The 22,868-nt window shown below is 39.3% G+C and overlaps 1 protein-coding gene across 7 annotated transcripts in view; it reads left to right on the forward strand.

The window, feature by feature from the left end:
* Nucleotides 1–22,868, forward strand: part of LOC116251057 (probable pre-mRNA-splicing factor ATP-dependent RNA helicase DEAH4) — a 54,264-nt gene that overhangs the window by 19,731 nt on the left and 11,665 nt on the right. For all 7 annotated transcript variants that reach the window (XR_004171571.2, XR_004171570.2, XR_004171573.2 and 4 more), the window contains 4 exons: nucleotides 11,724–11,810; nucleotides 13,332–13,546; nucleotides 13,798–13,890; nucleotides 18,362–18,485. Coding sequence is in view for 1 of the 7 variants with exons in the window: in XM_031625119.2 (XP_031480979.1) it covers nucleotides 11,724–11,810; nucleotides 13,332–13,546; nucleotides 13,798–13,890; nucleotides 18,362–18,485 (519 nt within the window). In the remaining 6 variants the exon portion in view is untranslated. The remainder of the gene's footprint in view (nucleotides 1–11,723; nucleotides 11,811–13,331; nucleotides 13,547–13,797; nucleotides 13,891–18,361; nucleotides 18,486–22,868) is intronic.

Raw genomic sequence — 22,868 nt, forward strand, 5'->3', positions numbered from 1 at the left:
AGAGAGAGAGAGAATAATCTACCAGCCTACTTTGTTAGGACTGATCCTTATGTTAAGGAACTAAGAATTAGTAAAAGGTTAAAAACCAAAACCCACTAAACTTAAAAAAATTACAAAAGGGACTTAAATATCTGTTGCAGCGGTGAAATAAGAAGGTCTGTCGTGAGATGTGGAGAGAGCGAGAGAGAGGGAGATAGAGAGAGAGGCAGCCGTATGGCTAAACCAAAAAAGTTATTATTACGTTAACCCTAATCTCCCTTATAAAAGAGATTAGGGTAGAAAAGAGATTTACAAAATAAATCAATGAGAAACAACGAAAATATTAAAGAGATCTTATAACTCTTTAATATTACGAAGAGCCTCCTAAAACATAAAACTTTTCTAATTCAACACTCCCCCTCAAGCTGGAGCATACATATTAAACATGCTCAGCTTGTCACAACATCTAGAGAAATCACCAATAGGAAGAGCTTTGGTGAAGATATCTGCAGCTTGATCTTCTGAAGGAACATGAATAGTGGCAATGGTTCCTGCTTGAACGAGATCCCGAATGTAATGGCAATCCACTTCAATATGTTTAGTTCTTTCATGGAAAACTGGATTGTTTGCAATGTGTGTGGCTGCTTGATTGTCACAATACATCTTCATGGGAAGTGGAATCGACACACTTAGGCTGGATAGCATAGATCTAGCCCAAGTCATTTCTGCTGCTGTTTGAGCCATAGCTCTGTATTCAGATTCTGCACTAGATCTTGACACCACACCTTGTTTTTTGCTTCTCCACGATATAAGATTGCCTCCCACAAATACACAAAATCCTGTGGTAGATTTTCTGTCCTCTACTGAGCCAGCATAGTCAGCATCACTATAGGCTTCCACTTCCAGAGTCTTGCCTTTCGTGAACAAAAGGCCTTTGCCAAGAGACGATTTCAGATATTTAACCACCATCAAGGCAGCATCCCAATGAACTTTCTTTGGTTTTTCCATAAATTGACTTAGTTTTCCCACTGCAAAACTAATGTCTGGTCTTGTCACAGTAACATAGAGTAGTTTTCCAATAAGGGATCTGTAAGATCGAGAATCCACTAATTCTGTTTGGTCATCATGAAGATGTATACGTGGATTCATAGGTAAATTAGCCGGTTTAGCTCCTAGCATCCCTGTGTCCTGCAATAAATCAAGAACATGCTTCTGTTGAGAGAGAACAACACCCTCCCTATTGCGAGCAACTTCTATTCCCAAGAAGTATCGTAGAGGACCAAGATCTTTCGTCACAAAGTGTTTTTGAAGAAACAACTTTGCATCAGAAATTTCTTGATCAGAGTCACCTGTCAGGATAATATCATCAACATAAACCACGAGAACGGTTATACCTCTGGAAGCCTTCTTGATAAACAAAGAATGATCAAGAGGAGATCTCACAAAGCCACACTTTGAGACTACCTCAGAAAACTTGTGAAACCACGCACGAGGACTCTGTTTGAGTCCATAAATAGCTTTCCTCAGCTTGCACACTTTGCCACACTCCCCCTGTCGTTCAAATCCTGGTGGTTGTTGCATATAGACAGTCTCATCGAGATCACCATACAAAAAGGCGTTTTTGACATCCAGTTGATACATGTGCCAGTCATGGTGGACAGCCACAAAAATGATAAGATGAATGGTTCCCAACCGAGCAACTGGAGAGAAGGTCTCAAAGAAATCCACACCGTAGGTCTGCGTGTAGCCCTTAGCAACCAACCGAGCTTTGTATCGTTCCATAGAACCATCAGAATTATATTTCACTGTGAATACCCACTTTGAGCCAACAATATCACAACGAGGAGGAGGATCAACAAGTTCCCAAGTGCCTCTCTGCACTAAGGCATCCATCTCATCTTGCATAGCCCGTCTCCATTGGGTGTCTAATAAAGCCTGTTGGTGACACGTAGGAACTGTATGAGCAGCTAGAGCTTGAATGAACTGTTGCATATTTTTACCAACACCATCAGTAGACACAAAATGAGATATAGGATGTAAAGTACATTGTCGCTTGCCTTTGCGAAGAGCAATAGGTAAGTCTTCACAGGGATCAGAATGAGTAGGGCTATGCACTTCAGATGTACTTACCTCCTGAGAAACGGTTGGCAAAGGATTATGAGAAGGGTCTTGTCGACGTGTGTAGACCAGCGGAGGATCACGAAACTTGGACACAACAGAAGAGGGAGATTCAAAAGGGAACGACTCCAAAGGAATAGGAGGAATAGGCAGTGGGTCTGGTGACCGTGGCATCTCAGTAGATATAAGAGTGAGGCTATAATAAGGTTGAGATTCAAAGAATGTGACATCCGCACTGATATACTCTTTTTGAGTCAAGGGATCAAAGCATTTGTAGCCTTTATGGTTTCTGGAGTAGCCAATGAAAATACATTTAATGGCTTGGGCCCCCAATTTGTCACGTGTGGGTCCAAGAATGTGAACAAAGCATGTGCAACCAAATACTTTGGGAGCTACTGGAAACAAGGGTCTTTGTGGGTGCACAAGTTTAATGGGGACTTGGTTATCAATGGAGGATGAGGGTAAACGATTGGTCAAGTAGCAAGCAGTAAGAATAGCATCTCCCCAAAAATATGCAGGTAGATTAGTATGAAGCATAAGGGAACGAGCCACATTTAAAATTTGGCGATGTTTTCGCTCAACTATTCCATTTTGTTGGGAGGTATGGGGACATGTAAACTGAGGAGAAATGCCATTATCTGAGTAAAACTTCATTAAGGTAGATGCCTTGAACTCAAGAGCATTATCAGTGCGAATGTTTTTAACAAGAATACCAAACTGGGTCTTTATTTCAATAATAAGGTTTTTGAGAGTACATACGACTTCAGACCTTTCCTTCAAAAGGAATACCCAAGTGACTCGAGAATAATCATCTACAATAACAAGGAAATAACAAAATCTTGACCTACTAGCAACTCTGCTAGGACCCCACACATCAACATGAAGAAGATCAAATAGTCCACAACTAGACGGACTAAGACTCGATGAATAACTACTACGAGTGTGTTTGCCAAGTTGACAGGCTTCACACTGGAACGACTCTGGTAATGAAAGATGTGGAAGAAGATGACGGAGCTTGGAGACAGATGGATGACCAAGTCTGAGATGCCACTGGAAAGAGGAGGACAACGATGTGATCGATGATGCTGCAATACCCACGCGATCCGACAGGAAGTAGATGCCCCCTTTCTCATAGCCTCCACCAATCGTCTTCCCAGTTTGCAAGTCCTGAAATGAACATAAACCAGAGTCAAACGTAACACGACAATGTAAATCATTAATCAATTGTCCAACAGATAACAAATTTGTGGGAAACTTAGGAGCATATAACACATTTGGAATAGTCATAGACTGAGAAATCTTGATATCTCCATAACCCATAATAGGTGACCATCTACCATCTGCAAGTCTCACATGACGTATCTGAGGTAATGAGTGTAGCACAGTAAACATAGAAGGTTTACTACAAAAGTGCCTCGATGCCCCTGAATCAATAATCCAAGTAGTACCTGTATCATATGAGATAGTGTCAACAGACATAGCGCTGTCACTCATAACTGTGGAGGCCGACGACTGAGTAGATCTGTGTGCTAGAAAGTCCTCATACTCTGACTTATTGATACTCACAGTCACTGTCTCAGGCTGAGAAGAAGATAAAGACCCATCTACCACTGATGACGCTGCTTGGGCCGATCCAATAGAAGACTGTAAAGAGTTAGTCCCCAGCTTCGATGTAACATTTCTTCCTAAGGGTGGCGCTGCGGTAGGACGACCATGTTTATCCCAACATCTGTCTTCCAAATGACCTATTTTCCCACAATAGGTGCACTGAAATCTCCCCCGACCTCCTCCTGACCCACGGCCCATGCCTCTTCCCCTAAATAAACCACGTCCACGACCTCCTGAGGCTGCCAGGGCAGAGGCATGAATATCACTAGAGGGTGAAGAGAGGGTCACAACAAGACGACTGAGTCTATTGTAGGCTTCAGCTAGGTCAGGGATTTCTGCTCCAGTCAACATCTGAGCCTTTGCTACTGCATATTCAGAGGAGAGACCCTGTAGGAACTTCGCAACCATAGACTGTTCACCATGGGTCTTATAGCATGTTGGACATGGAGGATGTAATGCTTTAAGTCGTTCAGAGATGGACTTAAGGGAAGCGAAGTACTGAGCAAGACTTTGGTTACCCTGTTGCAGATTAAGTAGTTCCTCCTCTACCTGCAATATCTTGCTAACATTCTTGTCATTTGAGTAAGTTTGTTTCAAGAAATCCCACATTTGCTTGGCCGAGGTGTAGTATGCAATAGTTGATGCAATTTGAGGTTGCACACTATTATCCATGACATGACAATATTATTATCTCCCTTCCATGAACCATATTTTCCACTATTTTCAACAGGTTCGTTTTCTTCTATAACATGCTCCTTCTGATGTCCAATCACAGACATCATAAACACACGAGACCAAATCTCATAGTTAGATCCATCTAACTTTACAGTAGAACCATAAGAAAATGGATTTCCTCCACTTTTAGAAAAATCAGATTTATTAATTTCAGCCATTGCAAGTCTGCCCACAAATGATCACCCACCAAGCAAGCGGAAAAAATGTATATATAAATCAATAGCGACTGCAACTGATCAACAATAGCATAAGTCCAATCACCACACGGCAACGTTAGATGCAAACCACTATTCCACACGATAGACTGCTGTCCAACAGTCCCACAATAAATACGTTTCAGCAATACAAATAGAAGACCAAAAGCACCAGCAATACAAGTAGAAGACTGCTGTCCAAGAACCCCACGATGGAGAAAATCCAGAAATCCGACGCCAAAAAAAAACCACACTGCTTGCAATGGCTTTAGCAACCAACAACGTATCTACTTGCATCTAACGCTGCTGTACCACAGTTTTATTTTCTACGAATCATGAATAGCAACGAAAGCATTCAACATAAACTATCGCAGACTCCCACCCAGCTGCGAAAAAAAAAATATATGTAGATACCCATAGCTGGAGTCTATTCACGCAGATTTCATAGCGTGAATAGACTCCTCCACACGGGTCAGCTGCTGGAAAACAGTCAGCTCAACCCAGTCGTGTCGTGTGTAGTAGGAGAAGGAGACGGAAGAGGGAGAAGGGAAGGAGACGGTGGAAGAGATAGCCTGAAGAGGAGAAGTCGACAGCCTGAAGAGGAGAAGTCGACAGCCTGATTCACGTCGCCAGCCTGATTTACGCCTCAGAAACGTCGACAACAGATTTTTTTTTTTTGTTTCTCACGTCGCCAGCCTGATTCACGCCTCAGAAACGTCGACAACAGATTTTTTTTTTTTGTTTCTCACGTCGCCAGCCTGATTCACGCCTGCTCTGATACCATGTTGCAGCGGTGAAATAAGAAGGTCTGTCGTGAGATGTGGAGAGAGCGAGAGAGAGGGAGATAGAGAGAGAGGCAGCCGTATGGCTAAACCAAAAAAGTTATTATTACGTTAACCCTTGTAGAAACACGAACAAGAAGAGGAAGAGAAACAACGATCACGATGTAACGTGGAAAAACCCTCAACAAGAGGAAAAAAACCACGAATGAGGAGGAGCCGGTGCCCACTAGCCGCCAGACTCTCTCTCTCCTTTGTCTTTCATTCACACAATAAGGATTAGGGTTACACAACTTAAATAATGCCCAACAAGGGCTACAAGTTGGATCGGATACGGATCCGGACCCGGTCCCAAGACCCATCTAACATACTTCAACACTCCCCCTCAAGTTGGGCATACATATCAAACATGCCCAACTTGGATACATTTCTCTCAAATGAGGTCGAAGATAAAGCCTTCGTCAGAACATCAGCCGTTTGGTCTTCAGATCTCATGTAAGGAAGTATAAGTTCTTTAGCATCAATTCTCTCTCGAATGAAATGTCGGTCAATCTCAACATGCTTTGTTCTGTCATGAAGCACAGGGTTGTTGGCCAAGTTAATTGCAGACTTGTTATCGCAATACATCTTCATTGGTTCTTCAACTTTTATACCAATATCAGTCAACAATACTTTCAGCCACAAAAGCTCAGAAACTCCCATAGCAACAGCTCTATATTCTGCTTCAGCACTGGAACGCGAACAAACATCTTGCCTTTTACTTCTCCACACTATGAGATTCCCTCCCAAATAAATACAATAGCCAGAGGTGGACCTCCTAGTGTCAATACAGCCTGCCCAGTCTGCATCTGAATAACCTTCAATCCCAAGAGTGTCTTGCTTGACATATAAGAGACCTTTGCCAGGATTCCTCTTCAAGTAGCACAAGATCCTGTCAACAGCCTTCAAGTGGGCATCCGTGGGAGCATGCATGAACTGGCTCATCACATTCACAGCAAAGGTAATATCAGGTCTAGTGAGAGTAAGGTAAATTAACTTCCCTACAAGACATTGATATCTTCTTTTTGCCTCTTCACAGAGTGGCTCCCCGTCTCTCAGACTTAGCTTATGGCCAGCATCTAGAGGAGTAGAAGCTGGTCTACACCCTAGTTTCCCAGTCTCCTTTAACAAATCTAGAGTGTACTTCCGTTGATTTAGCACAAGGCTAGTCCCAGACCTAGCAATTTCTATGCCAAGGAAGTATTTCAACTTACCAAGGTCCTTAAGATCAAACTCGATCGCCAACAGTTTCTTTAACTTCATTATTTCATCTTCATCATCACCTGTGACAATCATATCATCAACATATACCAACAGAATAGTAACCTTTTGCTTATTTCTCTTCACAAAAAGTGTATGATCTCCATTCCCTTGATGGTATCCACATTGTCTCATGACAAGTCTGAGTCGTTCAAACCATGCTCGAGGAGATTGCTTGAGCCCATATAAAGCCTTCCTTAGCTTGCAACATTTTCCAGGTTCCTCATATCCTGGAGGCATACACATATATACTTCCTCTTCAAGGTCTCCATTGAGAAATGCGTTCTTGACATCAAGTTGGTACATCTTCCACTCCTTCATCACAGCTAAAGAGATAATGACTCTGACCGTCTTCATCTTCGCAACAGGAGCAAAGGTCTCCAAATAATCAATCCCATATTTCTGACTAAACCCCTTGGCCACAAGACGAGCTTTGTATCTTTCAACACTCCCATCTGGTTTGTACTTGATGGTGTAGACCCACTTAGATCCAACCAAGTGAGCCGCCTCAGGAATCTTTACAACTTCCCATGTCATGTTTCTTCGCAAGGCTTCCATCTCTTCTTGCATAGCATAGGTCCACTTAGGATCACTCTGAGCCTCAGCAACATTCCTGGGAATCATAGTCAAAGAAAGAGAAGATACAAAGCATTTGTAGTCCTTGCTCAGTCTAGAATATGAAACAAAGTTACCAATAGGATGTTGAGTACATGACCTGACACCCTTTCGCAGGGCGATGGGAAGCTCTTCACTAGCAGCAACAGTCTGAATCTCTTCTTCAACAGGTTGCTTCTGCGCACGACTTGGGTCATCCAGGGAAGGACTAATTGGATTGGGAGTAGAATTCTCACCACCTGTCATCTCATCTGTACAAACTCTTCGCCTAGAGTAAACTTGCCCAAATAAACGATTGCACTTCTCTTCTGCCTCAGTGGAACACTCTCCATTTTTCTCCTGTTCATGCACCTCACTAGATGGACCATTTTTCTCTTGTTCATGCACCTCACTAGATGGACCAACGGAGTCACGCCTGTAGTCCAAAAAATCTGTAAACTGAATTTCCTGACTCGGAGAATACTCTTCCCGTGACATAGAGTACTCCCCCTGAAGAGGATTCTCACCAAAATAGGAAACATGTTCAAGGAAAGTCACATCTTTGGTAACATAGGCCCGACCAGTGGAAGGGTCTCGACACTTGTACCCTTTTTGAGTGGGAGAATACCCTAAAAAAATGCCCTTAATAGATCTTGGATCAAGCTTTTTAATGTGAGGACTATGGTTGTGAATAAAGCAAACACAACCAAAAACTCTGAGTGGAAGAGAGAAAGGTTCACGAGTCCCCGGTAACAGAGAGTGAGGCGTCTTCCCATTCAACACGCGACTAGGCAACCGGTTTATAAGATACGCACTGGTCAACACAGCATCCCCCCAATACTTTTTTGGAACATGACGTTGAAAAGAAGAGCCCGAGTCATATTCAATAACTGACGATTTTTTCGTTCAGCAAGTCCATTTTGAGGAGGGGTATAACTACAGGAAGTCTCATGAACAATTCCCTTTTTTCGAAAGAAGCTATCAACAGACTGGCACATATACTCTCGAGCATTGTCAGATCGAAATGTCTTAACAGATGCTCCATATTGAGTTTCCACATAGGCAATGAAAGTCTCTATGACAGTAGGAACTTCACTACGGTCTTTTAGCAAGTAGACAATAGTGTTACGAGAATAATCATCTATAAAGGTGATAAAATATTGAAAACCATGACAAGAAGGAATCCCTGCAGGCCCCCACACATCAGAATGAATCATGGCAAATACCGCATTAGACCGATGGCTAGACAATGGGTACGAAGCCCTAACATGTTTGGCCAGGTGACAGACATCACAAGACACCATAGTCATATCTAACCTGGAACATATATCAGGAAACAACTGTCTAAGAAGGCCAAAAGGCAAGTGTCCAAGGCGCTCATGCCATCGTAGAAGCAACTGAAGGGAGTCCTCTCTATTCTTCGTGGCTTGGCTGACTGCCGTCATGAGAGCCTGAGCAGCACGCATAGGTAAACGATAGAGCCCGTCAGAAGCTAGGCCAATCCCAATCCTCTTCCCTGTCACCAAGTCCTGCATAACACAGCGATCAGCGGAAAATATAAGTTCGCAATTTAACTCCTTCGTGATCTTGCTAACCGACAAGAGATTCAAGGGAATATGAGGAACATGTAGAGCATTGTGGACTAAGAACTTGTTCAAAAGTGGGAGACTCCCTTTTCCAGCCACAGAGATAGATGAACCATCGGCAAGGGAAACACGATCCTTTCCTGATGAAAGCTTATACCCATGAAAGACCTTAGGATCGCCGGTCATGTGGTGAGTAGCGCCACTATCAATGATCCACTCTCCCATACGGCAATCCGCCATAACGTCTATAGATGAAGAAGCTGCCATAATCACAGATAGTCCAACAGGAGGCAACAAGAGAGGCACCGATGACAACAGAGAGCACCAACGGGCAGTAATATCCGGATTCCCAATCAGCCCCAAGAGTGAACAGAATGTCGATTGGGGGAAACGATCGTCGGAGCGCCGGCAGACGTTGAGGCAATCCTCAAGTTACACTCCTCTCCTCCTTTACGTCCTCTACCAAGTCACGGACCAGCCACCTCTTCTTGCACGGTGGGCGCCAAACAAAAACAAGAAGATGGAATCAAAGATCAACCAAGCAATATATTGCAGGTAAGAGGCGGATGCACTTCACCGGATTTGCAAAAGACCCCTAGGAAGTGACATGAATAGGGGGAGGCAAGCTTAGGAAGCGCCTAAGCACGCATATCTTCTTTCTTCTTCGGGAAGCAAGACTACGGCGCAAAAGGCAGTGGCGCAAGGGACAACGGTGACGGCGACGGTCAACAACACAAGGGCGACGGCGCAAGAGCGACGCCGCAAGAGTGGCTGCGATGGCGATGGCGCAAAGAGTGACACCGGCGGCGGCGGAAACAGCGACAGTGGTATTGGGTACACCGGCGGCGGTGGCTGCTGCAGCAACGGTGGCGGCAGCGGCGGTGGCTGCTGCAGCAACGGCGGCAGCGGCAGTGGCGGCGGCGGCGGCGGCGGCGGCGGCGGCTGTAGTGGCAGCGGCAGCGGCGACGGTGACTGCAGTGGTGGCGATGGTAGCGGTGAGAGATATTAGGGTTGGAACTTCACAAACCCTAAAAATTTCCCAAACTCGTCGGCTCTGATACCATGTAGAAACACGAACAAGAAGAGGAAGAGAAACAACGATCACGATGTAACGTGGAAAAACCCTCAACAAGAGGAAAAAAACCACGAATGAGGAGGAGCCGGTGCCCACTAGCCGCCAGACTCTCTCTCTCCTTTGTCTTTCATTCACACAATAAGGATTAGGGTTACACAACTTAAATAATGCCCAACAAGGGCTACAAGTTGGATCGGATACGGATCCGGACCCGGTCCCAAGACCCATCTAACATACTTCAACAACCCTAATCTCCCTTATAAAAGAGATTAGGGTAGAAAAGAGATTCACAAAATAAATCAATGAGAAACAACGAAAATATTAAAGAGATCTTATAACTCTTTAATATTACGAAGAGCCTCCTAAAACATAAAACTTTTCTAATTCAACAATATCTAAAAAGTAAATTCTAACTATTCCATAATAAATATATTAATTTTTAACATTCCCCCTCAAGCTGGAGCATAGATATCAATCATGCTCAACTTGGTGTAGCACTTAGCAAAACCTGATACTGCCAAAAGTTTTGGTGAAAATGTTTGCAACTTGTTCTTTGGAAGACACACGAGTTGTGATACAGGTCCAACTTGCACTAAATCACATATATAATGACAATCAACTTTAATGTACTGGGTCCTCTATGGAAAACTGGGTAATTGCTTATATATGCGTCTGCTTCATTATCACACATCATTAACATCAGGGATGACAACTTTGTTTGTTAATCTCTTAAGACAGACCTAAATCCATATAGTTTCAACTGCAGTTTGGGCCATAGCTCTATACTTGGATCCAACATTTGACTTGTCACCACATATTGTTTCGTGTTTCTCCATACCACAAATTTCCTCCCACAAACACGCAAAACCTAGTAGTAGACTTTCTATCATTAATAAATCCTGCATAATCAACATCCAAATATGTAACAAAATTGGGCAAAAGGTTTTGTTTGAATGACAACCGTTTTCCAGGTGAACATTTTAAGTATCTAAGAATCATCATTTCTGCCTCAGTGTGCACCTTAGTAGGCCTATCCGTGAATTGGCTCACCTTGTTCACAACCAAATCAATGCCAGATCTTGTTACAGTCACATATGATAACTTTCCAACAAAAAACCTAAAACTTTTACCATCCACACATTCAATTTGTCCATCATATAAGTGAAGTTTTGGATCCATAGGCATGTCTGCAAGCTTGGCCCCAACATTCCAGCCTCCTTCACTTGTTCAACATATAATTGTGTTGAGATTAAACTAATCCTTCTTTGTTTCTAAGAAAATGAAGAGATGAAAAAGAAAAGGGAGACGAGATGTAGGTCTCTCTCTCTCTCTCTCTCTCTCTCTCTCTGACACACACACGCACACACACACACACACACAAGGGCACACGTAGAAGGGCTGGACCTCTTGCTCTCTGTTTGACTCCTTTGAGGTGTGGGGAGGATACCCAGCCCTTGTTCTATTGTGGCATTTCCTCACTTTTTTTTTTTCAATAAGCCCCTTTAAGAAAAACAATTTACTGAAACATTCCTTGATTAAATAAACTTTTCCTCAAACCTTATTAATTTAATATTTTTCATTACCTCCAAGTTTCGAACATCATTTGTAAATTCCCAATAAATATGGAGAATCCCAGCAGGTTATACGCTTCTAGTTTTGTTGCTTGATGTTTTTGACATATTTTGTCCATTTAGTTTGATTCTTGACTATGCTATACCTTTAATTTTGCATGTCTATGAATCTTTATATTCTGCAGGTATGTCATTGATGCCGGTTATGTGAAGCAGCGACAGTACAATCCTTCAACTGGAATGTATTCACTTGATGTTGTGAAAATTAGCAGGTACTTCATTACTTTCTACACATGCTGTATAGATATATTGAAAACATGCATGTTTGCTTTATCCTACAATTTCTATTTATATCTGTTCAAACTTTCTAACTGCCACCTTTATCTACAAGCTGAACTTTTTGTTTTTGTACATCTTAGTTCATCATTCACAATTCTTTAATGTTTATATAAACTGAGTCTCATTCGCTTCAAGGTCTGCTTATGTGATCCTGAAAACCAGGTTACTCAAACCTAGTTTTAGGTGTGGAATCAAATTTGAGAGTGAAAACTTGGTATGGTTACTTGTTTAGATAACTAGCTTAGGCTCTTGACGACATAGCTGAGGTTGAATTACGTTAGTGTAGTGGAATTATGTCCGACTTTGATGGAATCAATGTTAGTTCTTGGCATGGACTTGCTCCACAATAATAAACATGTCATATATGAACAGGGTTTTGGTGTTCAGCTCCTTTTTCTGATACAAATTTTTGAATTTTCATACTCGTATTTCTACCTAAGGTCCTAAATATGATCCAGTCTATATGTATGTCCTGTACATAGGTTTTATATGTACTTTTGTTTTTTTTCTTTTCTGTATTTTTCTTTTTTTAGCTAAACTAGCTGTTGGTCACTCCAAACTAGCCATTGGGACCAGCCCATCAGGTAGCTGCTCCCTTTCTTATTTCTTTTCTATAAGGGACTCTGCTGCTATGGCCCGAATGCCAGTTTTTGAACCTGTTTTTATTCATAGATACGTTTCTGTTTTCCCAAGAGCTGTGGGTTTCCTTAGAAGTTATATGCCTGAGAATTCTATTTTGTTTCCCTAAGGCTGTAGTCCTGGCTGGAAAGTGGTCTTGTGCTCTGGGTTACAAGATCTTGGAATCTAGATCATAGGATCTTAAACCCATGGTTTTCAACCCGGACCATAAATCCTTCGTTTGAAAGATAAGTGAACTACAAAGAGAAAGAAGTTTGTATCCATGCATCTTTAACCCTTGTGTCTGAAGTCAGACCTTCACCCCACCATGGATCTGGGAGATAATAGGGGGGATTTAAATCCATGGTTTGGAAATCTGAAGTTTGTAAAAGACCATGGATTTAAGGTCTGCATACAACAGATCAGACTTTGGATCTGTAATATGATGCCCGCTCATAGTTTCGTCTATAGGCCCATGAAACATCTCGGTATTTAAGCTATTGCTTCGATTTCCAAAAAGAACCTGTGTATAATCATATATAATAGTAACAAAAGAAGACAATGAGTACACATTGCATTGTCCTATGTAAACACGCTACTTGCAGGTCATTTTCTTTATATTTCAATCAGTTCCTGTCTTCATGACATGAAATTTTTTTTTTAGGTACAGAAGCTTGAAATGGCCTGAAAAATAACAAATGCTACTATAAGTTACAAAATCTTATTCATGGGTGTTGAACCTAGGATTGATATTTTATTTGCTATAACTCTGTGGCTGATTCAGCCAGATTTCAATGCCTATTTCTTATTTATTATTTTTTTGGGCATCTTTGTAGAGTGCAAGCGGATCAACGTTCTGGCAGAGCTGGGAGAACTCGTCCAGGAAAATGTTTCCGCCTTTATCCATCCTCTGTGTACCATGAGGAACTTCTAGAAGCAACTATTCCAGAAATACAACGTTCATCTCTTGCTGGAACTGTCCTTTACTTGAAATCACTGGGCCTTGCTGATATCGATGTTCTTCGATTTGATTTTCTAGATCAGCCATCGTGTAAGAAATCAAGTCATATGATGTTCTGTGATTGGTGTATGTGTATTGGTTTACTGGTGTATTTTACTACTCCCCTTTGTTTGTAGCATGCATTTTGTGACGTAGGATTTGTTTCTTGTAATTTCCGGTTTTTGCTGATATTAATGTTCTGCAATTTGATAGGTTTCACACTTCGTAACTTGTTGTTTGCTGTCTCGGAGTTCTTTGTTGTCTGCATAAACTGTGTTGTGAGCTTGATACTCTTAATGCAGATGAGTCATTAGAAGATGCTTTGAAGCAGTTATACCTCATCGATGCAATTGATGGGAAAGGTTCTGTTACAGACATTGGAAGAATGATGGCAGGTATAACATTTCCATAGGAAGGTTCTCCTTTTCTTGTTCATTTGGCCGAGAGTATTTTTTTTATGTACAATTAAAGTTGGTACTTAGACATGCTAACTGCCAAATTGGTTGTCTATTGCATCTCCACATGGTGGAACAGGCTGGGTATATAGGTCATTTTCTTTGCCTAAGATTTAACATCAAAACTTTCAAATTCTAATTGTTGTAAGTTTTCCTAATATGTAGTGTCATCCAACCAGGAACTGAATCGACAAAACATATGGTACTTGCTTGTTCAAATGATAATAAATACTGGTTATGGATGTTTTAAGGGGAGTCTGCACAAGTAATGGTGAGGCTAACTGATGAAAAAGTTGAAAGTAAATTTTAAGCTAACTAGGAACATGGCTACTAGACGTTTGGATTGACTTTGACTGGAGGATAAATGTGAGAATTACCACTTTGGAATTTGACGACCCACTTCTTTCATCTATGCTTGGGCACCAAATCAAGAGGTTGTCTTAATGCTGTTGAGGCAGCTCTGTGTTATCAAAGGCTGCCTAGGCTTGCCCAGGGTCTCCCTAGCTTGGCTGATTGCCTCGGCTAGTTGTTCTTTGCTGGTCTACCATTTAGAAACACCTAAAACATCACTTAGGATGCCTAGGTTTGCCTGGGCACTTGATAGCTTTGGTTTTTTCTCATTGACAATTTAAATTTTGTTATTTTATTATTTTTTTTCTTCTTTTGTTCACTTTTTTTTCTTTTTGATCATATTTTTTTCTTCTCTTGAGATATAATTTGTTTTCTTCTTCTGTTTTTTTTCCCTTTCTTTAACTTTTTTTTTTGTTTCATGTGATTTTGCATTAAAAGAATGTGCAGGTATATGTGCCTGCATATTATAGCTACAGTTACAATTCATGTACTGATATATTTTCAACATTATATGTTATTCTAAATTTTTAGCTTGCATATATATATATAATCTCGTTATATTTTTTTGTTGCTTATTGGATTTACAATAGCAAGTAATTTTATAACAAAACAATGTTAACATGATCTATGATGATAGTAGAATACATGGTTCCCCCTCTTTTTCTAAATTAGATCAGTGATTTTAAGCTTTGTTTTAGAATTTTAGTTTTAGAAATTAGAATTAGAGATTTATCAGTTGGCATTTAGGAAATGGTAAGATTTTGCATGCTCTATGACATTGAAAATAATTGACGTTTACTGTAAGCCTTTTCTTTGTGCTATATAACTTGTAAATGTTAATGGTTCAACTTCATTAATTTTGATCTTTCAAACTTTTAGTTATGCTTACTATAATGCTATGGAAATGTTTAATGTACTTGTGTCATCGTGCATTTTAATTGTTTTACAGTTATTAAGAAATGCTTCAGTTTTGTTGTCAATATTTACAATTATCATTGCATTTTATTGGTTTACCCTTTTTGTCCATGCCTGCATAATGCACCTAGTCATGCCTAGGCTCTGGACTCATCTACCTACCTGCCTAGGCTGCATTTAATACACACACACACACACACACACACACATGTATATGGGTTTCAACCAGCCTCATTTTCAGATTGGTTTTCTAACCTTTTTTCCCTCTTATCTGATGTCACCCATTTAATTTGTCTCTCCCTTCTTTTTTATTTTTCTTTTACACAGTCACCCTCTCCACCCTAGGGTTGGTGAAGCTTAAGGAGGAAAGGAGACTTGAAAATCCAGCCTCATTTTGGCGCTGGTTTAACTCTCTCTCTCTCTCTCTCACACACACACACACATATCATAGTCACAGAAAATGCATATTAAAAAACACATTGAAAATGTTAAAATCAAGTCAGCCATAAAAATAGGAGAAAATTAGAAAAAGCACATTGTTTTAAAATATGCTAAAATGAAAAAACAAACATGAAAAAACATGTTTTTTGTTGTTTCACGTTTTTTTACCTTTTTATTGCCACATTTTTATCTTTGCATTTTATTTTTGGATGTTTTAGAAATTGCTGAAATTTTCCTGAGAAAAACAGCTCTGTCACATTATACCTGAGAAAAAGCTTGCCGTTTAAAACCCGAAAATGGTATATCTACGGCTATGATATATATATATATATATATATATATATATATATATATATATATATATATTTCTGTATTATTTTAACAGTGCTTATGTGATTATATGTGACTGGTAATGTGTTTATAACTTTATATACGTCAATATATATTTAAAAATTATTGTATATTATTTTAATAGTCTCTATGTGATTGTATGTAATTTTTTATGTCTTTATATATATGATATAAGCATGTGTGTTTATAACTTTATATATCTGACTATATATAGTGACATTCACTTTTGTATTTTATTCGTTTATGTAATCTTTTTTTTTTTGTTACCACTTAAAGCACTTAGTCCAGCCTAGGCGTACCTAGGATCTAACCTCTACTCAATACTTAGGCTTTGCTGAATGCTTTTAATGTTATAGGCCAGGCATGAGGATGACTAAAAATTGGAGTTTAGTGCCTTATTATGATCTTAAAAGATTGTATGTTTGCGTTTGTGTTTGTATCTTTAGATTCATAATTGGGTACATGGGGGCCTTTATGCATGCTTGTTTCTATGAGGAAATATCCGTAGTAGTATCAGCTAGGTCCCTTAGGGATCTAGGAAAATAGATGGTACTTAAGGCCCCAAAAACAAGGCAAAGTATTCAACATACAAGGAGAAAATCTTAGTAGGTAATGAATCAAGGTACTATTAAAGAAAAGTAAACTCTGAGGCCCTGAAATACAAGGAGGCTCACTAGTACCATTAAAGAAAAGTAAACTCTGAGGCCCTGAAATACAAGGAGACTCAACCCTATGTATACACACAAAGGGAATAGCTGTTAGACACTTAGACCAGTCCCAACGGTTAGTAATCTAGCTGTTGGCTAGCCGTTTCTATCTGTTGGGACTATCCACCGGCTTGGCTAGTACAACAGGATTATTCTAGCTGAACAAAAGGAAAAAAATGCATAAATTGATATAATAAAGAAATAAAATACATGAGATCACAACCTATGCTACCAGAAAAAAAGAGCACACATCACTAGGTATGTACTTTAGCATTTTCATGTATCTAAATCCATGACCATGTGCATGGTGAATGTCTGAAATGCAGCATAAGATATATAACATTCATTTGTTGCTTCATGTCTAATACTGCATTTGAAGACCTTCTAGGAGAAAATTTTTGAATTTTCATGCTTAGATCCATGCTATATATAATCAATGGCTACTTGTTCCTTAACCATCCTAAAAAGTTAAAAATAAATCAGGTAGTAGCAAAAGCTTCATGTGGTCAAGGATTAGAAAACTATTTTAGCAGCAGCTGTCGAATGAGCAATCATTGTGGAACATCGCTATAATGTGCCATTCCGGAGTTTTCCCTGTCCCATCTAAATCACATCGTAAAAGTTGAAGAATTCTCCAGGAAACTAAATTTGTAACTAAATTCTTAGCTAATCATTCCCTTGTCTGATGTTGGAAAATCTTTCATCCAACCTTGTCTCTCACTGATTCTGCTCACATTTCACACAACTCACAAGTTTTGCCCCAAATGCTCTATACCATCCATTTGGCCATGTTTGTGCATTGTCTGCTTTGTTTATATCTAGCCATACCCACGTAGCAACAGATTCTGAAATTGCCACGTAGTATAATGTATACTTGCCTCTCTACCTTCACCGACATCTGTACCCACAGGTCCCACACCTATGTGCCTTAGATGGCAGCTGTTTTCTTCTTCTTTTAAATGAAAAATTCAGCCATAAATGAATTGTCTTCCAATGCAATCTTCAAGGTCTTTATCTTAATTTTTAATTTTTATATTTTTTTAATAAAATTTTGGTGGTGAATGACTTACATAGGATGTCTAATCAAATATGACGAACAGGAAAAAATGAGGAAGTCGATTGATTAGAACAGAAAGAAGGAACACATACTTGAAGAAAGAAAAGGACTAAGAAATTGAATTTGTTGAAAATTTAATGTTTCCTTAGATAATGAATTGAAGCTTGATCTGGGTGTGCACCTTGAGTTTTAAGAGTGAACTAAAGAAAACAGTGAAGAATACAAATAACATTACTATGTGGTACTATATATGCTATCAGGGATCCCTTTACAATCCCTTTACATAGTAACCAATTTCATGATTATGAAGCCATTACATCCTTAAAATTTTTTAGTTCGCTTCATCGATGATCTATTCCCAAATTAGTCCTAGTTGTGACTTTGAAAAGTAAGCTTTCTGTGATTCACTAAATGTTATTTGGATTTGTTAAGATCATCAGTTGGATCTGCACATTATATTCTGTTAATGATGATGTAAATATTTATATAATCATTGTTATCATATCATTGGTGTCATCGTTAAATCGCTCTTACTCTGTTATCAGTTTCATTGTTGGAATGATTCCATTCTCATGATGTGCTTATACAGAACTGCCGTTGGAACCATCACTTTCAAGGACTTTGATTGCTGCCAATGAGTTAGGTTGTTTGCCCCAAGCATTAACAGTTGCTGCTATGCTATCTGCTGAGAACATTTGGGCTCAAACCTCTAGGTTAGTTTACTGAGCTGTTTCTGTTTAAATATAATTATGTTTGATCTATAGTTTCTTATCATAAAGAGTTTTACTTTTATGGGGAATAAGATAAAAATTATTTTTTTTACAAAACATGTATTTCAGCACATTCTTTGTGACTGCTTTGTAAATAAAGTGACAATTCCAAGCTGATTATAGGACACCAGGACTAATAAGGTGTTGAAATCTGACTCAAGAAATTGTTCCATGGAGCAGCTGACGATCAGATTAGGGCTTGATAAACAATTTATTACACTTGAACAAAGCTACTGGTGGATGACGTGATCTTTGATAATGTGGTATTGGTATCTCATATTGGTTGAGTTTAGCATCAGAAATCTTTGTTGAAAACAAGTTGTCATTGTTAGATTTGATAGGCACCATGGAGATTTGCAAGAAGAAGAATAGAGGGGAAGAGAAAGAGGTGCCCAAAACAGTTGCACACCAAAATCCGAAAAACTGTTTTTTTTTTTTTTGCTTTTTTTTAATTTTAATGTTTTTTTCAAACAAATGGTGTTCTTTTAAGGTTAAACGCCAAATTTATTTATCGCGTTTTTTACGCATTTTTTTCCCAAGATGAGTGCGTTTTTTGTGGCTATGATTCTAATTCATATTAACAAAAACACATTTTTTTTCCGAAAAAAAGCGCATCATAGTACAAGATTCCATAAAATAATATGCTCATTACAAAACAAAGTGTGTATGTGGACCGGATCCAGATCTGATCCATGATGACTCTGCTTGAAACTCTCCCTCAAATTATATATGGCCTTGGGCTGTAGTCTACTTGCTGTTCAGAATGCTAGAATCTTTGCTTGTCGATGTTCTCGTGAATAAATCAGGCACTTGATGCTTTATTCAAACAAATGAGGTTCAAAGTCTTTGTTTCGACTGTTTGCCTTACGAAGTGGTGATCTATTTCAAATGCTTTTTTCGATTATGATTTATGAGGTTGAAGGTTATTTTAATGCCACTCTTATTATCACACAAGAGAAGTGTTCTTGAGATCTCTTCTCTTAGTTCTGTCAGCAAATGCCTTGCCCATGTTTTCTCGGCTTTGGCTGCAACCATTGGGCAACATTTAAGCTCAATGCTTGACCTAGCAATAGCCCTTTGTTTCTATTATTCCAGTCACATCAAATTTCTTTCATGAAATATGCAATAACCAGAATATGATTTTCTTTCATTAGGATGACCTGCCCATTCTTCATATACTGTGTGTTAACTACTAGGATCACCATACTACTCTCCATCTTGTTGAGTTTATAATTCAATATACTTAGAGTGGCCAAAGGCCCAAAGGCTTGCAATCATTCATTCCTGCGTTGCTCAGTAGATCTAGAGGATACTTGTACTGAGTTGACATAAGGAAGTCATCTTTCAGGTCAATTTTATTTCCAAGAAAGTACCTGAGATCTCGAAGATCTTTCATCTTGAACTTTTGATTCAAGAGATCTTTAGCAACCTTAATGTGCTGACTTGAGTTTCCTACAATGATCATGTCTGTTGAAAGAAAATATATTACTTAGGATCAACTAGAATCTACGATTGAGTGTTTAACCCTGCCTTGCAATTTTCAGAACGTTGCGGACCTGAGTATAACCTTTTACTAATGCTGACTTAAAGGAAGGGATTAGCCCTAATGTGACTCATGACATTCTCTCTTTTCTTCACTTTGTCTTTTATTTTATCATTGCTGTGTTTATTGCTGTCTAGATCCTCTTTGGCTGATCTTAACATGGTATTAGAGTCTGGACTACACTTGGGTGTCTGATTTTTCTTTTTTGGAGAATCTGGTTATCACGGTGCTAGGTTGTTGGGTCACCTTAAAAAATTGTTAATCAATGCCACACGGACATGTCAAATCGCCACTCCCATGTTGCGATGTGGGTGCGGGTGCATGTGCGAGTGTACCCTTCCAACTCTCTAATGCTTTCCCTCTCCCTCATTTTGGAAAATACTTTCCCTCACTCTCTTTGTAAAGAAAAACAAACTCTCTCTCTCTCTTCCCCCCATAAGAATGATGTCTCGTCTGTTATGAAAAAATGATCGTGTGGTCCTTTTAGAAGAACTACACCCTCATTTCACCATGTCATTTTTATGAAAAGAGATGGCCATGCTGTCCTTTTAAAAGGATGAGATCATCATTTCAACTTTTTTAAAAAGTTCAGACACCCTCTAAAAATCCTAGACTAAAATAGCCTCCTGTTAGGGTCTGGAGTCTGGACTCGGTTTCAGGCCGACAATTTATTTTACAGCGTACTTTCTGAGTTTTATTTTGCTTCCTGTAGCTGTATTTCTGTTATACAGGTAAGTCAGGTGGATTAGCGGGTCGATAGATGGACCCTTGTAATAACCCACCCATGGCATATGCATACTCATACTGCCTCATCGTGAGGGATTACCCCAGCCCTCATGAAATTCTGATTACTCGACTGAGGCTGGCTTCTGTCTGGTGTGCATGACTTGGCTCTGTGGGAGAGCTAATACCTCCACATAAAACTTTATTTACAACATTGGAAGTCAAGGAAAAAAAATGGGCGAATAAGGCTATTAAATAACTATAACAAATGATATATTTGTATATGTATATGTATATTATGTGCTCTTGCGACAAAAGTTTTTGAAAGTTACTGTGCCCCCACTCGCACTTATACCGTGCAAATGCATGACGTTAAGCTGCCAGACTCTGTGAGTTAGGTCTCTAATATTTCAGAGTCTAGTGCCAGACTTTGTTTTTGCCTTTTTGTTGTGTTTTTTTTTTGGCGGTCTAGAATTAGTTTAGTATGATCAGTCTACTACTGCTGCAAAGATGCAGTAGTAAACTTAGATTCAGACTGTAGCTGACTAGAATCAGATCAATACTGCTGTAAAAGTGAAGTGGTAATACATTGTATTTTATTCAAAATTTGAAGCCTTAACACTCCAAATCCCTGTTCTCTTTATATTGACAATTTGTCAAACCTGAACCAATATGAACGACAGTATGTAAAGCCTCTGACTAAAGATTAATGGCTGCATTACTATCATATGTAGCATACTCATGGCACTTTCAACAATTTTGCTGTGTTTATGCTATGATGGCTTATCCTATTATTTCAAAGGAAATCAATAAAGTCATTCAAGGAGTATTCTACCTTCCATCACATTGAACATACACAATATTAGAAGAGTCAACTAGACCATGAAATTGTCGGAATAGTTGGCAATCCTTAGAAAACCTCATATTTTATGTTTCATGAAGTGTATCCATGTATAATGAGAATACGAATCAGTGGACGACATAATATCAACTACCAGATAAAGAACAAAAGGGAGCAGATCCCCATACATCGAAATAAATTTCAAAAGGTTTGCAGGCTCTTTTATTTATGGAACATGAAAGAGAAGTACATGACTTTTGCATAAATCGCAACTAGAACACTTCTGGACATATGAAGCAGAACATAAACTTGATTTTAGAATGAAATTTTAAGAGAAGCCTTTCAATAAAACCATGACTACAGTGACCTAGACACCCCTTCCATAATGCAGTGAGAGATAACGTGGACATCAAACTAACAAGGGATAAGACTTCAAATCAATGGCTTTGAGGAAGGAAGCTCTGAAGATTAGAGACTCTGAAGAGGAAGACTTTAAATAAGAAACTGAAAAAGTAGCCGGATTTTCTTTGAAGACACACATATTTCCTTTTTCGCTTTCTCTTAGTGAAAGTCTTTTTTGTTTAAAGATCCTTGACATACACAAAAGTGGGAATAAATTTGATGGAAGAATTCATATCATTGATAAGATTAGAGACACAGACTGTTTTTTTAATATTTGGAGCAAGTAACATGTAGGACAAACTAAAAAAATAGTCATCAGAGACTTAGGAATCAAAAAGTGAAAGAGTCATCTGTGGCAATATTCCTGGACGGACTGGTGACCTTTGTGTAGGGGTCAACACTGGAAAAAGGTACAATCTACCTTTTCAGTTCTTAGTTTTGGTTTTAGAGTGGAGGACTTAAAATAGTATTGACATAATTCCGAGTCTCCTAAGCAATATGCATAATGTTGCATATCAGGTTAACTAGACTCACGCTGTCCCAGTCCGACTCAGGGATCCCATTTTCCGAATGATTGAAATCTGATTTCTTCAAAGCTTGGATTCATATGGGTCAAATGCTGCATTGTGGCCCATAAGATAGCTCATCTGGGCTCACTTTGTTGATTCCTGAGTCAGCTCACTAGGTTTTCCAACTATGGTCACGTTAGAGACACATCATATTATGAAATTTCGCTGTGTAATATTTTTCCTGGTACCATGGTTTTGACACAGAATACTTGTGCTAAATTGAAAGTCCAAACAATTAAACGTGTTTT

The sequence above is a fragment of the Nymphaea colorata genome, chromosome 3 (genome assembly GCF_008831285.2).
Source record: "Nymphaea colorata isolate Beijing-Zhang1983 chromosome 3, ASM883128v2, whole genome shotgun sequence".
Lineage (NCBI taxonomy): Eukaryota > Viridiplantae > Streptophyta > Magnoliopsida > Nymphaeales > Nymphaeaceae > Nymphaea > Nymphaea colorata.